This window comes from Coenobita brevimanus, chromosome 19 (assembly GCF_032717465.1).
Source record: "Coenobita brevimanus isolate Jiangsu-jjx chromosome 19, ASM3271746v2, whole genome shotgun sequence".
Lineage (NCBI taxonomy): Eukaryota > Metazoa > Arthropoda > Malacostraca > Decapoda > Coenobitidae > Coenobita > Coenobita brevimanus.
This window is the reverse complement of record NC_136972.1, coordinates 18,972,969-18,990,033: the sequence shown is the minus strand read 5'-3', so window position 1 is coordinate 18,990,033 and position 17,065 is coordinate 18,972,969. Positions and strand designations below refer to the sequence as shown.

The 17,065-nt window shown below is 43.0% G+C and overlaps 1 protein-coding gene across 1 annotated transcript in view; it reads left to right on the top strand.

The window, feature by feature from the left end:
• Window positions 1-201: 201 nt before the first annotated feature.
• LOC145391705 (nicotinamide phosphoribosyltransferase-like) overlaps window positions 202-17,065 on the top strand; it is a 230,643-nt gene continuing 213,779 nt past the window's right edge. Inside the window, exon 1 of the mRNA XM_080266243.1 lies at window positions 202-252. Within this exon, the coding sequence (XP_080122369.1) occupies window positions 202-252 (51 nt within the window). The remainder of the gene's footprint in view (window positions 253-17,065) is intronic.

Sequence of the window (17,065 nt, the reverse complement as noted above, 5' to 3'; positions counted from 1 at the left end):
GGGACCGTGTAGATATTTTCAGGTGAATTTCGGTGGTCAGCTGGAGCATCGGACGACTGATCATGGCGAATAACATCTTTGGCCTACTCTGGAAGAATATGCCGCTGTTTTCAGGGACTACCTGGCGCTGTGTGGCGGCGTAGGATCTTGGCAACCCTGCGTATGCGAGGTTCAGCAGTGAGCAGTGTGTCCTGGACAACCATGGACGTAGGACCGTTGACTAACGTCATCCTTCTGGCTGACTGCTACAAGGTAACACTCTCCGTATTCACTCACTCTTCATGGCACTGATACACAAAGTTAGCATGAATTCTTCCTCCTCCTCCTCCTCGTTCTTGTTCATCATCATCATCATCATCATCTTCTTCTTTCTTTCTTTCTTTCTTTCTTCTCGATCATCATCGTCTTCTTTCTTTTTATTCTTATTTTTCTTTGCGGGAAAAACAAGAGGCATGGAAGATTCTGCACGCTCCTTTCCTTGTACTTCGTATGAATACAAAAATAATTTAACCTCCGTATCATTGTACCGTACCTTTTTTACTCTAACTTGGCCAGAAATTGTCCATAGCCTACCTACATCTTCAATACTGAGTTGTGACCATAGATTAGCACTGGAAAAGGGTGCTAGTCACGAAGTAGTGGTATGAAAATCATGCAGAGCCAAATTGTTGTATGCACCTGAGCTGCATGAAAAAAGCCTCGAAAGGACGAAAAATTGGGCCAGGTTAAGGTGAAAAGTGTATAGCGGTATATCTTTGAGTGCCTTAATCTGATAACAGCTCTCGGTGGTAAAGTCTTACGTCAGAAATTGTACTCTAAATTTGTGTTACGCCGCCCTGTAGCTTTATCTACTGGTGGCAACGGTAATTATTTCACTGCGTATTTGCCAGTTTGTGGTAGGTGGGGGCGCTCACCATCCACTCGCTGGATGTAGTGCTGCTATCGGGTGTCTGCCCTTTCCTCTCCTCCATCCTTCTTTCCTTCCATCCTCTTCCGTCTTTCTTTCCTTCAGTCTTTCCCCGTCCTTCTGCCGTCGGGTAACTTTACACTCCCTCCTCCGTCTTTCTTTCCATCATTCCTCTTCCTTCTGCCTGTGGGTGACGTTACACTGAGTGACAAGCCAAATGGTTTCCTGTACACCAGGAAACCGTTTACAATGCTGGGTGGCAACCATATAACCAAATTTTGGCGCCTGGTGGTTTAGTGGGTAATTACTGCGCTCCAATCGGACTGAGCTGGCGAAGGTTTATATCCATGGGGTGGTTGGGGTTTATTGCTCACGTTATGCCACTCAGGGATGAGTGAGGCTGGTCACTCTCATCTTAAATGTCAGGACCATCTGCCTAGGCCCGGGCTCCTACGCTCATCATGGGGCAACGTAGGATTGGGGGATGGATGGATGAATGATATTTCCTAAACTTGGTAAGACAAAAGTACAGTACTACTGCCCAGCATCATTTCCAAGGCACGTCACTGAGATCAGCACCATATTTTAGCACTTGGCTAATAAAATGGTAGGTGGTGGCGACCATCATCCACTCACTTGATGTAGTGCTACCTACCTCTTCCTTAGCCTTTATCATTCTTTTTCTGTGTCTGTCCTCCTCTCTTCCTATTTTTCCCATCTTTCCTGTCACTTCCTATTGCTTTTCTTTCCTTCACAGGTGGCTTTACATTGAGTGACAAGCCAAATGGTTTCTTGTAAGCCAAGAAACCATTTACAACGCTGGGTGGTTACCATATAACCAACCCATACGTGCTCCCTACATGTCAACAAGTGGGTTGGTGGAGGGTTAGTGCCCCTCCCTGTAAAATTGGTAACTCAAAGTCAAGTGGCCACCCCTTACGGGATTATGGCGTCTGGCAATAGCTAGATAGATAGATAGTATTTGCCAGTTTTTGGTGGTGGGCGAGCCCCACCATCAATCCACCCAACTGATAGAGTGCTGCCTCCCCCCCCCCCTCTCTCTCTCCCTTTCTCTCTTGGTGCTCTGACTGACTCCACACTGAATGATAACGCAAAACAGTTTCCTGTATCGTAGCGATGCCTATTCATCTCCTACGCTGAGTGGTTACCAAATGACCAAATAACCAAATGACGCCTGGTTATTTAGTGGGTTAAGGTGCTCCAGCCAGATGGAGTCTTTTATGGTTCAATCTGAGGGGTGGCTGGGGATTCTTGCTCGCGTAATACCACTCAGGGGCATGTGAGGCTGGCCACCGTTGCCTTAAATGTCGGGACTGAGTGGCTTGGCCCCGGGCCCCAGCGCTCCTGTCTATATGGGGCAAAATGGGATTGGATGTTACTGTTGTTGTTATTGTTGTTGTTGCCAGCTTATAATTGCTTGATTTTTCACCATTGCTTGGCCTGCGGGGACAGCGTTCACAGTGTTGAGGCTTATCCTGAACAGTGAATATAGAATGAATTCCTGTAGTTCGATAATGTGGGCAGGGGCGCAGCCATTTTTTTTTTTTTTGGGGGGGGGAGATGAATTTTGGTTCCCTTATTCCAGGACACGTGATTGGAGAGCACTAGTAGTATGTAGACTGATAAGAATGTATCGAGATCTAAACAGAGCCCAATGAAAAAATGAAAATATGAATATATGCCTACACATCTCCACTTTTTTCATGTATTTCAGTTACGTTATACATAATGAAGAGGGGGCTGGACCCACTGCGGCCCTCCCGTGGCTGCTGCCATGAGCGGAAGTTATTGGTATGTTCTTGCTACTTGCAAACGACTTTATTTAGCTTAGGAAACGTCTCCCTCACTGAATTGGTTATTGACGACTGTATTTAACCCCTCCAGCTGGAATTTCCTACAATAAAGAAAATATTTTAGAAAATAACGAGAATGCAGTGAAAAAACGAGTATGTAATCGTTGTTGTTGTTGTTGTTGTTGATGTTGTTGTTGTGTCCCAGGCTCACGTGAAATGCAAACCCGTTGGATTCTAGGTTCCTATAGTCAACAATCCTCCGTCCAGGACATAGGAGGGAAGTTGAGGACGTTTGTTTAACCAGGCAGGTGAGCCGCTCGGTTGTTACTGCCACCACAGTTAGGCGTCCTTGGCCAGCACCTGAAGTGGATAATTAGAGTGAGTTTACGCCAGGCAATGCTACTGAGCTGTGAGAATTCCCTGGGAATAAGAGTTAATATTTATCGGGCACAGAATTTCAGTCTTCACTCACCTCCACATGAACACCACAACAGTGTATAGGATCACTGTTGTGATGATGTGGATGTGAATGAAAATCTATCTCTTTATATACCTAGGCTGCTTCCCCCAAGGAAAGGGAGGTACCCGAGACATGACGACACACTCCCAATTTACTCATCCACTCCAACACATTCATTCGCATCTTAGCCCCAAAAGGGAGAAGGGACAGATCCTCACCGCATCACACCGCACGAGGGTCAACTGCGCAGTGCAATCAGTGACATCTGCAGCAGGGCCCGACAGCAGAGCTGGTTTACCCCTGCCACATCATAATAGACCCCTCCCCTTACCTACACCTGACCTGATCAGCTAATCAGACAAAATGCGGGAGAATATCCCCTCAGGGCTGCGTCATCATTTATTATTTCACAATTTCTCTCCATTCATTTCTATCACGCACAGCCAGTCTTCTTTGCTCACAAGACATCCCACTCTCATCCAACGCTCTCTTCACACTGTCCATCCATCCTGTTTATGGTCTTCCTCTCAGCCTTACATCTCTCACATCAGATCTACCCTCGTAGTTATCTTTTTCACCAATCGCTCATTATCCATTCTCTCCATATGCCCAAACCATCGCAACACCCTCTGCTCAACTCGATCAGCCATCTCCTGAACAACTCTAGTTCTTCGCACTTCATCATTTCTCACTTGATCTATATGCATCACTCCACACATACTCCTCAGACACCTCATCTCCATTACATTCAAACTTTTCCTCTCTGCTACACCCACATTCCATGTTTCAGCCCCATATAATGCATTCGGTACCATAGCTCACTCATACAGCCTTCTCTTTACATCCATTCTAAGCAAACGACATCTAAACACTTTTTTCATTCCTCCCAGCATCTTTCCTACTTCATTCATTCTAAACTTCACTTCTGCATCTATTCTTCCATCCACAGCAACATGTGACCGTAAATACTTAAAACACTCTATCTCCTCAAGCAACTCACCGTTCAAAACTATATTCATCATCCTAAACATGAAAATGTTTAGAGTAATATTTTAAGTTGGTCTGGGTATGTGGAGAGGATTGAAACTTAAGTGACTGACTAGATGGGTGTATGTCAGTAAGGAGAAGGGGAAGAAGAGAGGGGGAGTACAATGATGAGATGGAAGGATGGAGTGGAGAGATATATGAAGTACAAAGGAAGGCAAACAGCAACAGACCTTATAGTCCTTTCGAGGCTGCTTGTTACAGAGTAGACTATGACTATAAGATCTAATTCTACGTGCTGAAGGATAAGGATAGTAAAGCAAGAAGGTTCCCCCGCCTCAAAACCCTCCAGTTAAAACTGGCAAAGAAAAAGTGAGAAAAACCACCATTCAGCATGGAAAAACTGACATGGAAATATTATAGGAAAGACTGAAAGGAAGTTACATTCTGTAATACTTTATCTATAAGCTACCAGTTTGAATAACCTGAAAGAGAAAGTAGTAAAGTAAAATGAATAATCAAACAATATATAACTAAGGCATAACATGTATGGTTACTATGAGTTAACAGGGCGTCTGTAGACACAGCGTGGAATTTGTTCAGTGTGGATGTTCTGGGGTGGTGCAACAGCCTTGCTTGGTGCTTTTAAGGTAGCCATCAGTCAATCAGGCCCCAGCTTCGTTCACTCCACTGAGACAAGGAACTTTCCCATGCTGGACAAGTACACAAGTTTTCTCCTGAAGCAGTGACCTCTGGTACATTACCCCGTACCCTCCCGACATCATACGTTGTAAGACAGTACATGCTAGCTGCCGTGGACCTGCCGTCATACACCGTATGATTCGCAATTGCAAGGCACATTGCGTGCACATTTTTCAAAATTCACGGGTGATTCATGGCAGGCAGACGCGTGAGACCTTCCTCTAGTGTATGTTAGTGGAAACAACACTATCAGCTAGTTAAGTGTGCCAGAAATCGGCGATTTATGGGTGGTACCGTTAGTGGAAGCGATGAAGAAGATTAAGTTGGGAAAGGCCCCAGGAATTGATTGAGTGTGTGGCGAAATGCTTAGGTATGGGGGTGAGATTGATATTGAGTGGATATGGAAGTTGTGTAGATTGGCTTGGGAAGAGGGAAGGGTTCCAGAGGACTGGAAATCAGGTATAATTGTTCCTTTATACAAAGGAAAAGGGGAGAGAGAAGTATGTGGTAACCATAGGGGTATTTGCCTTCTTAGTGTGACTGGTAAAATATATGGTAGAATTCTTATTGATAGGGTTAGGCATATGACAGAGGAGCTAGTTGGAGAAGAACAAGGGGGATTAAGGAAGGGAAAACGGTGTGTAGATCAGATATTTGTTCTAAGATGTTTCGTGGAGAAGTATCTAGAGAAGGGAAGGAAAGTGTATGCTGCCTTCATGGACTTGGAGAAAGCTTATAACAGAATAGATAGGCAAGGTATGTGGAAGATATTAAGAATATATGGAGTGGAGGGGAAGTTGTTGAGTGCTGTGAAGAGTATGTACGAGGGAGCTAGGGCTACGGTGCGAGTGGATGGTGAGCTGAGTGAGTTCTTTGATCTTAATGTGGGACTGAAACAGGGTTGTGTGATGTCTCCATGGCTGTTTAATATATACATGGATAGGGTTGTAAAGGAAGTGCAAGGTAGGGCAGTGAATGTGGGGGTGGCTGTAATGCATGAGGGTGAGATTTGTAAGCTTCGGGTGTTGCTGTTTGCTGATGATACAGTACTGTTGAGTGAAGATGAATGGGAGTTGCAAGGTTTGGTGAATGAATTTGGGACAGTGTGTGGGAGGAGGAATCTGAAAGTTAATGTAAACAAAAGTAAAGTTATGGTGTTTGAGAGGAATGAAGTCACAGAGTGTGCAGTGAGGTTGGATGGTGAGGATATGGAGAATGTGAGTGCATTCAAGTACTTGGGTAGTGTGATGAGTAAGGATGGAACTTTGGGGGATGAAGTGCGTGAAAGGGTACAGCAGGGATGGAAGGTTGTTGGTACACTGAAAGCAGTGATGAGAAATAGGGAGGTGAGTATGGAAGTTAAGCAGTCACTGCATGATAGTATTGTGATCCCTACACTGACGTATGGAAGCGAGGCATGGACCTTGCAAGAGAGGAACAAGTCAAGAGTGAGAGCAGTGGAAAAGAGTTACTTGAAAGGAGCATGTGGAGTGAGATGGAGGGACAGGTTGACGAATGAAGAAGTGAAGGAACGCTGTGGGGTGGATGTGGATGTGGTTGAGAAGATTAGGAGAAATACACTGAGGTGGTTTGGACATGTGAAGAGAATGGAGAATGAAAGACTGACTAAGAGGGTGTATGTAGGTGAGGTGGAGGGAGGGAGAGGGAGAGGTAGACCGAGGATGAAGTGGAGAGATGGAGTTGAAAGGTATATGAGGGAAGGGGGGGTGAGTTGGGGGGAGGGTAGTCAAATGGTGGGTGACAGAGCGACTTGGAGGCGTTTTGTCTGCGGCCACCCTTTGCGGGATTAGGGCGTCGAGCTATAGATAGATAGATAGATAGATAGACCATTATGAACCTACATTATTTTCACCCATTTTTTTTGTATGTATACTACAATATTGTTGCTGTATATGTACTTTTGTAACAGATCAATGTAAATATATGTATTTAGGTTTATTTTGATTAATCACTCTTCTCCTTCCCATTGTAGAAAACAGAGTAGCTGCACTGGCCCGGCCGCAGAACACCTGGCTGAGGTGAAGGGGGACCCATTTTAGGAGCACTCAGGGGTGACGGGAGCAACTTTCTTGGTGATTTTCATTAGTTTCTCACCAAAAGGGAATGTTTGAGCAAAAAAAAAAATAAAAAATAATAATAAAGTTAACCGGGTTTTCAGGGGGTGGGGGGACCTGAAAAAACCGGGAGGGTACGGGTTAAAAATATCCCGATGGTGGTTACTTCACTAACAGGGACCCTCAGTCATCCACTGCCCATCACAGGTCGAAAGTAAGAGTTGTGACCGTTAACTCAGACTATCTGTGCATATGCTAGTCTGTGCCAATACTATATTTGCATTTAATAATTTGATCTGAGCTCCGAGGAAAAAAATGTTTATATATACAGTATGCAAGTGTTTTATTCTGGAGGTGAAGAGAGTAAGACAGGGTGGAAGTGAAGTTAGCAGGGGAGTGAAAGATAAAAATGGTAGATTACTAGTGGAGAAGGGAGAAAAAGTGAGCAGATGGAGAGAACACTTTAAGGAATTGTTGAACATAGAGGATGGAAGTGATGCGAGTATAAGTGGCTGGGGAATGGCAGGGAGAAGGAGGGAGGTGAGAAGACAGGAAGAAATCAGTAGGATAGAAGTTGTGGAAATAATGAAGAAAGTTAAACTGGGGAAAGCCCCAGGAATTGATGGAGTGTGTGGTGAAATGTTGAAGCATGGGGGAGAGATAGTAGTAGAATGGATGTGGAAGATGTGCAAATTGGCCTGGGAGGAAGGTAGACTTCCGGTGGATTGGAAGTCAGGTATAATTATTCCCTTGTACAAAGGAAAAGGGAAAAAGAAGTGTGTGGTAATCACAGGGGCATTTGTTTTCTTAGTATAATAGGAAAAGTGTATGGTAGGATGCTTATTGACAGAGTTAGGGAAAGAACAGAGGAATTAGTTGGAGAAGAACAGGGAGGTTTCAGGAAGGGAAGAGGTTGTGTAGATCAGATATTCATTCTTAGATCTTTAGTGGAAAAGTTTCTGGAGAAGGGAAAGAAGTTGTATGCGGCTTTCATGGATTTGGAGAAAGCATATGACAGGGTGGATAGAGAAGGACTGTGGAAAGTATTAAGAATATATGGAGTAGATGGGAAGTTGTTGAATGCTGTGAAGAGTATGTATGATGGTTCTAAGGCTGCAGTGCGTGTGGATGGTGAACTGAGTGAATTTTTCTCTTTGAAAGTTGGGTTGAAACAGAGATGTGTCATGTCTCCATGGTTGTTCAATCTGTACATGGATGGGGTAATAAAAGAGATACAAGGCAGGGTAGTGGATGTTGGAGTGGCCCTGGTGAGAGAGGATAGTGTTTGGAAACTCCCTGTACTGTTGTTTGCAGATGATACTGTGTTGTTGAGTGAAGACGAAGGGGAGCTGCAAGGCTGGTGGATGAGTTTGAGAGAGTGTGTAAGAAACGGAATCTAAAGGTGAATGTAGGGAAGAGTAAAGTGATGGTCTTTGAGAGAGGTGAAGTCAGTGAATGTACAGAGAGGTTGGATGATGAGGAATTGGAAAACGTGAGTACGTTTAAGTACTTGGGTAGTTTGATGAGTAAGGATGGAGGTTTGGAGGGTGAAGTGCTTGAAAGGGTACAGCAGGGAAGAAAGGTTGCTTGTTCCTTGAAAGCAGTGATAAGAAACAGGGATGTGAGCATGGAAGTGAAAAAGTTACTACATGACAGTATTGTGATACCAACTCTAACGCATGGAAGTGAAGCTTGGACGTTGTTGGAAGGGCACAAGTCAAGAGTGTGAGCAGTGGAAATGAGTTATTCAAGAGAAGCCTGTGGAGTCACATGGAGAGACAGGCTGACAAATGAGGATATAAAAGAGAGTTGTGGTGTGGATGTGGATGTGATAGGAAGCGTTAGGAGGAATACACTGAGGTGGTTTGGCCATGTGGAGAGGATGGAGGGTGAAAGACTGACGAAGAGAGTGTATGTGAGTGAGGTGGAGGGGAGGAGAGGGAGGGGGAGGCCGAGGATGAGATGGAGGGATGGGATGGAGAGGTATATGAGAGAGGGGGGTGTGAGTTGGGAGCAGGGCAGTGAAATGGCGGGGGACAGGGCGACGTGGAGGCGATTTGTTTGTGGCCACCCCGAACGGGATTGAGGCGTCTGGCAATAGGTAGATAGATAGAAACATGTTAAGCTGTGGGTTAGACGACAGATACTTATCCAAATGACCTTTAAAGGTTAGTACTGTGTCACAATTTTCTACACTGGAGGACAATTTGTTCCATATATTTACAACTATGTTTATGAAGAAATCCTTAGCTTCATGCAACTGGAATTGTTTGCCTTTAGTATAATTCAAGTGGTCAATTGTGAAGTATTTATCAACAGCCATGTTATCATGCCCCTTTGAATATTTTAAATACTTGAATTAAATCTTCTCGTAATCTGTGTTTAGTCAGGGTGAAGAGATTCAGGGCTTTTAAACGCTCATCATATGGTTTGTTTCTCAAACTAAGTATCATTTTGGTTACCTGACGTTGTAATCTTTCAAGCTTTTCTTTATCTTTTTTGTAATAAGGTTACCAGAACTGGACACAGTACTCTAAATGTGGGCGAACTAGAGAATAATACAAGTTGAGGATGGTATCATTGGATTTATGTTCAAATGCTCTACCAATGAATCGAATTAATTTGTTGGCTTTCTTAACAGTCTTCATACACTGTTTGGTTGGTTTAACCCGAGGCGTCCTGTTGACGTATGGGTACGTCACCACGTTTTATCACGGTGACTCCTGTTGACATACCCATACACAGGCCCTTAGCCAGGACTTGAAATCTGGGGGGGCCATCTCCATCGTAAGGTGGGGGGGCTTTATTTTTTTTATTCTATTCCTTCCACGTATATTTGTTCTAGAATGTATTGTATGAACATTAGTGAGCTTAATATATGCTGCATTATAATAGTATACACACTAAAACCAACTGAAACCAGTTTTTTGATGCCAAAGTGAATATTATTATTTTCTCTACATGTGAAGCTTCATAGCTTTTTCAGTTTTCGTAAGTATCAAGTCGTACCTTTTTGAAAGCTAATTATAACTCCAGCAGTATTTGCAGTTTACAAACTGGCACTGATATTGCTAATGAGGTTACAAAAAGCCATGCTTACCTGATCACTCATCCCACAAAGTACTGTTTTGCACTGTCGGTTGAGTGACACTATGCTGCACCTACTATCTGGTGTGCCAGGGCCCAGACTGCCAAGGTTGGTAGGCTTCACGGTGTTTTCGTTGGTATAAGTTTGAATTTGAAATGGTGTCGCATGCCGTTTTCTTAGCAGCACTTGCCATATAAACATGCAAACTGCCGCTGCACTGATATGGTTCCTATAACATATACCAGCTTATATTGATGTAATGAATTACATCATGACCATATGATAACCGTCATTAAACATGTAGCTGTATAGAATCAAATCATGTGTCGTGAATAAGTAGTATATCTGGCTTGAATTTTTGTATATTTTCCTGGTTTGTGTATAAGGAAATAATATATACTTCTAAGTGAAAAACTTCTGGAGGGGGGCTAATGAGTTTTTTTGGGGGACTAAGCCCCTCCATAGCCCCCCCCCCCGTGGCTACGGACGTGCCCATATGTTTTGCAATTGCGAGGTCTGTCATTTGCACATTTTTCAAATTTCTTGCATGATTTTTGGTATGTATACGCAGGACACCTTCCTCTACCTACTGCCAAGCGGTGACACTGCCTTACCTCACGTGACCTCCCTCCCCACGCCATTGTCTTGGCTACTCACCTGTTACCAGTGACCTGGCAAGTAAAGACAAGTCGCTCCACGGTACGAAATTCAAGGCAAGAGTGATTCCCCAATCGATGACGATGTGGAGGACAAAAATTACTTGGTACCTGAGGAAGAAACGAGCAGAAATGATAAGGAGGTAACGTAAGGTGTAGTATGTTGATGTGTTCAGTGAGTGAAACAACACTTATATCACCTATACTATTGTGTGAAAACCAGTATATTCTTGTACTACATATAAATTCTTACCAAATGAACAAATGTCTACCTGAGTGGTTTGGAATAGTTACTGCTTCATAGAACACGCGACACCCGCAGCATGGCTCCAGAGAGCACCGTACCAGGTGTTTAATGGGCCACCTATTTAGACCACTTCTAAGCTCAAGTGAACACTTTTGGGGGCGTTTTCCAATTTTTCTCATAAAAAGTGGAGGTTTTAGCCATTTTTTTTTATTTGCTGGATTTGGGGGGGTCAGTGGTGAAAAATCAGTCAGGGCACGGTGGGTTAAGATCATTTGTTATAATTCCTAAGTCTTTTTCATGACTGGTATCACTTGTTGAATGTTATTTTATGGTGTAACTGGCTTTTTCATTTCTATTTCCAGTGTTTAGCACTTTGCATTTACTAATATTAAGATCCATCTGCCAGGTTTGGGCCCAATTAAACAGTCGATCGAGGTCACTCTGTAATGCCTGCTTCTGTAAAGATGTGTCTGCTCTGTTACCAATTTTAGCATCATCAGCAAATTTGGTTATATTACAAATTAAACCCTCATCTATATCATTTATGTATATTAAAAACAGAATAGGACCCGGTGCTGAGCCATGTGGCACACCACTAGTAACATCTTTCCAGTCCGATTCTTTACCATTTGTTACGACCCTCTGTCTACATTCTGTAAGCCAATTATCGATCCACCCGAGCACATTTCCCCCTTAACCCATGCGCATTCAATTTCTGAAGTAATCTTTTATGGGGAACTTTATCAATTGCTTTTTGAAAATCGAGATATACAATGTCAACAGATCTGGTCTCATCATATATATTGAACATATCATAGAAGAAATCCAAGAGCTTCGTGAGGCAAGATCGATTGTTTCGAAAACCATGTTGTGAATCTTTGATGAGCTTATTTATTTCAAAGTGCTTAACAGATTTATCTTTGAGAATAGTTTCCAGCAACATGCACACTACTGAAGTTAAAGTTATTGGTCGATAATTTCCTGGCTGCGATTTGTTGCCTTTTTTAATTATCGGGGTTACATTTGCTAGTTTCTATTCGTAAGACAGCTTACTGTTTCCTAGTGATTTATTGAATAGCTCAGCTAATGACTTTGATATTACATCCACTGCTTCTCTTAGAATGCGGAGAGATATTGTGTGGCCCTGGTGTTTTATTCACTTAAAGTTTACCGATGGCAAGTCGTACATCATTCTCGCTAACAGTAATGTCGCTAGTTATGCTGCCCTCTTCTATGGTAACAGGAAAAGCAATGGGAATAGATTTTGTATTTTCAAATGTAAATACGGATGGAAAGAAAGTGCTGAGAATTTTAGCCATCTCTGTTTCATCTTCGGTATACTGTCCATTATCGGTGACTACGGAACCAATTGTTGGTGATATTACCTTCTTGTTTCTGATATAGATGAAAAATTCTTTGGGATTGGATTTACAGATACATGCAGTGTAAGTTTCAAAGTTTTTCTTACTCTGCTCTATTAATTTTTTTGCTTTTCAATGAAGAGCATCATATTTATTTTTATCACTCTGATCCTTTGTTATGGTATAATTTTTGTGTGGAAGTTTTTTAGCCGATAGGCACCGCTTAATTTCCGCATTCCACCATTTGGGTTTATTGTTTTCAGCAGGCCGTCGGTTTCGCATTGGAATACATAATGTTACTGTTTTACCGAGAATATCGGTGAATAATTTCCATGCTTCATTAATATCCACAGTTTGAACAAAGGGGTCTAGGTCACTAGAACCAATTATTTCCTTTAATTTGTGAAAGTCACTTAATTTTTGAGATGTAAGTTGGAGAGAAGGCATCTAAATGATAGAGAAGAGAGTGATGTCGAGGCGATTTGTTTGTGGCCGTCCCTTATGGGATTAAGGCGTCTGGCAATAGATAGACAGGCAGACTGATATTGTTGCAGAAATTTGTGTCGATATAAAACATAAAAACTGCCATATACAGTAAGATACTGCTTAGTTGTATTATGCAGAGTAAATTTCTGATGAAGAGGTGCAAAGAAGTTCCATACGCCTTTTTGAATCACTAAAGATACATAGTAATTATCCTTGCGTATGTGTGATTTGTTTTTCCAGGGAGAACAGGAGACACGGGATATTCTACACCTCCAATCCCTGTCCTTCCTTTAAAGAAAGAAAGAAAAAGAAGAAAAACAAATTTCAGCTACAATAGGGGAGTAATGGGAAGTATGTTGTGAATGTGGATTCAGGGATGAATAAAAAAAAAAAAAAGGATTAGTTCTACTCTCGTGAGTAGCCAAGACATATTTTTGCAGCAGGAACAAGAGCATTGGGAATACTTTTGCACCCTCCATTCCTTCCCAAGGGGATTTGACCACTTGCATATTTTGGGTTACAGGGAAGTTCAAAACACTGACATTGAAAATTTCGTAGTGTTAGCTTAAATTGTGTTATAAATACAGTAGATGAATGTCTTACGGGAATACATTTGCTGTTATATCAAGTACCTGCTGAACAGTGTTAAGCTTCGATTTTGTCGTAAGAAATATAAAAAAATTTCAAACTATGAAAAGATTGACGGTGTTCACTAATTTACTTTCAAAGCTATTTTCACATTTTTTTACGCGGTTTATGCTAACTTTACGAAAATTATGAGTATCGAAATTTCAATATTGTTGTAGTCCAAAACTCGCCACCGGCCTAGTGATAGTAAGTGTACTTGTGTATGTTGGTCCAGCGAGAACCTTCAAAAAACGTTTTTAATTCTTCTCTCGTGATTGTGACATATATTTGCAGGAAAACCGAGATATGGGGATATTCTGCACCCTGCTATTCTTGCCCTTCCCGCAACGAGAAATCTCAGTTACATGGGGAACTGACCATAAATTTGTTTGTGAATCAAGACAATGGTACTGACGCAGTGGAGAGTTGAGATACTTTTGCCGTTATTGAGCGTTGTTTGTGTTTGTAGGGAAGGCATGTTACGTTACCGTGGCAACGGGGACGCTCTCTCTCTCTCTCTCTCTCTCTCTCTCTCTCTCTCTCTCTCTCTCTCTCTCTCTCTCTCTCAGCCCATCTAATCTTTTTTCCGGCGTCTCCATCCATGTACAGGTTGGCCCGTATATAACGCTCCTCTTGTACTCCACCAGGCGATTTGCTGTGTGTTGTGGGGACGGCTTAATTCCTTTCCCCACCTACACCCACATCAGCAGACTGAGCCCCCTCTAAAATACACTGGATACCATCAGCTACGTTCCTACTTGAGAGCCATGGACGAGTTACCCTGCATTTTCTCACTTTCTTATTGCACCTACACTACTGGCTTTCACAGGATCTACTTCCCTTCAGCTTGCCCCACCTCCCACAACAATCCCACGCCATCCCGCCCACTTCAGTTTCCCTTAGCATGCCCTACCGCCCACAATCATCCAACCCTAACCCGCCCACTTCAGTTTCCCCCAGCATGCCACACCGCTCACAGTCATCCAACCCTAACCCGCCCACTTCAGTTTCCCCCAGCATGCCACACCGCCCACAATCATCCAACCCCAACCCGCCCACTTCAGTTTCCCCCAGCATGCCACACCGCCCACAATCATCCAATCCCAACCCGCCCACTTGTATATTCCCTAATACAACAGGAATGACTGGAATGAGTGCAAGCTGACCTGAATGGATGCAATTATATTCCTTTAACCTTACCATTCCCTTGCAGGTGTTTTAACGTAGGTCAGTGGCGGAAAAAAAATATCTGCATCCTTTCCATAGCACCCCCTCGTGACTAGCATCAAATTGTAGGGTTAATCTAGTGTAATAACTCAGCATGCAAAATGGCTAAATGGCAATTTTAGATTAAGTTAGAGTGAAAACAGTACGGCTGTAGACCAGGGTTCCTCTGAATGTGAACCCGATGGATTGCAGAATAAAGTTGCATCTTTCTTGAAGTCCACCATCGTCATTTCAGAGAAGACGACTGGACCTAAATGGACCTAACTGGATCTGAATGAACCTAATTGGACCTGAATGGACCCAACTGGACATACTGTAAATGGACCTAACTGGACTTGATTGGACCTAACTGGACCTAAATGAACATAACTGGACCTGAATGGACCTAATGACCTGAAATGGACCTCACTGGACCTAAATGGAGTTAGCTAGACCTGAATGGACCTACTAGACCTGAATGAATAGAACTGGACATGAATGGATAGAACTGGATCTCCATGACTAACTGGACCCGATTAACTAACTGTGCATGAATGGATGCAAGTGCCTTTAAATGGCCAAAGCTGACCTAAACGTATCTATCTATTTATATCAATCAGTCTACTTATCTATCGCCCATCATATATATATATATATATATATATATATATATATATATATATATATATATATATATATATATCCCATTGGATCCCCGGGGTGCTGGGCGAGGCATGGCGCTGGCTGGGTCCTAAGCTTACCGCCCTCCGTCTATCGGCTCATAGTCGCGAAGCTCATAGGTCCCTACCCGGGGGTTCCTTACTTTATGAAGACTTGAATAATCCCAGTTCTGTCCAGTATTCCGGACACCGGGCTCCAATGGGTTAAATATATATATATATATATATATATATATATATATATATATATATATATATATATATATATATATATATTATGCGAGGAAGAAGGAACCAAAGGCCATGAGCCCGCAGTAACAGTTCCCTCCAAGAGAAAAACAAAATACAATAGAGAGCCAAATTCAAGATCCGATCATTTTGAGATGCCTGGACACACTGCGTTTGAAAGACTGGAAATCATAGGCAGCAGGAAATACAGACAGAGGGAGACAGTTCCAGAGTTGACCTGTTGCATAAATGAAAGACTGGGAGTAACGGTTAACTCTTGCATTAGAGAGTTGGACAGAAAAGGGATGAGAGTTTGCTGCCAGATGGGTGCTACGCACCCGTCGAAGAGGTGGAGGAATGCAAGCAGACAGTTCAGAGGAGCAGTGACCATTAAAGTAGCGATAGAAAAGAGATAAAGATGCAACAGTGCGGCGAAGAGACAGAGGTTGAAGGGAGTCAGTAAGAGGAGGAGAGTTAACGAGACGAAAAGCCTTTGACTCCACCCTATTGAGAAGAGCTGTATGTGGGGAGCCTCCCCACACATGAGAGTTGTACTCCACACAGGGGCGGATAAAACCCCTGTATAGAGTCAGCAATTGTGCAGGGGTAAAGAAGGAACGGAGTCGGCTTAGCACACCCAATCTCTTGGAAGCAGATTTTACAAGAGATGTAATATGATCTTTCCAAGATAAGTCCCGAGTAAATGAAACCCCAAGCATGTTCAAGGATGATGCAGGACTAAGCTGAATATTATTAAACATTAGTGGGTATACCTGTGGAAGATTCTGTCGGGTTGATAGGTGTAAGAACTGAGTCTTAGATGCATTAAAAACAACCATATTATTTTTACCTCAGTCAGAGATACGAGCCAAGTCAGACATTAGGTGTGCCATAGCCTCATCCCTTGTTTGTTGAAGTAACTGTTGAGATGGGCGTTGCGGGAACCGAATGGAAAGGAGAAGGGTGGAGTCATCAGCGTATGAGTGGATAGGGTTAGATGTACAGCTTAGAAGATCATTGATGAATAAAAGGAAGAGAGTTGGTGATAGGACAGAGCCCTGAGGAACACCACTGTTGATAGATCTAGGAGAAGAACGATGGCCGTCTACAACAGCGGCTATAGAACGACCAGAAAGGAAGCTAGTGATGAAGGCACAGATAGAAGGATAGAAACCGTAGGAGGGCAGTTTGGAAATTAAAGATTTATGCCAGACTCGATCAAAAGCCTTTGAGATGTCAAGTGCAATGGCAAAGCTTTCGCCAAAGTCCCGAAAGGAGGATGACCAGGAGTCTGAAAGGTAGGTGAGAAGATCGCTAGTGGAGCGTCCCTGACGGAACCCGTACTGACTATCAGAAAGGAGGTTGTGGTAGGAAAGATGCCTTAAAATTTTTCTATTGAGAATTGACTCGAAAACTTTTGAAATACAGGACGTTAAAGCATTTGGACGATAGTTGGAGGGTTGGGAGTGGTCACCCTTCTTTGGGACTGGCTGAATGAGAGCAAACTTCCAGCAAGAAGGAAAGGTACAAGTTGACAGACAAAA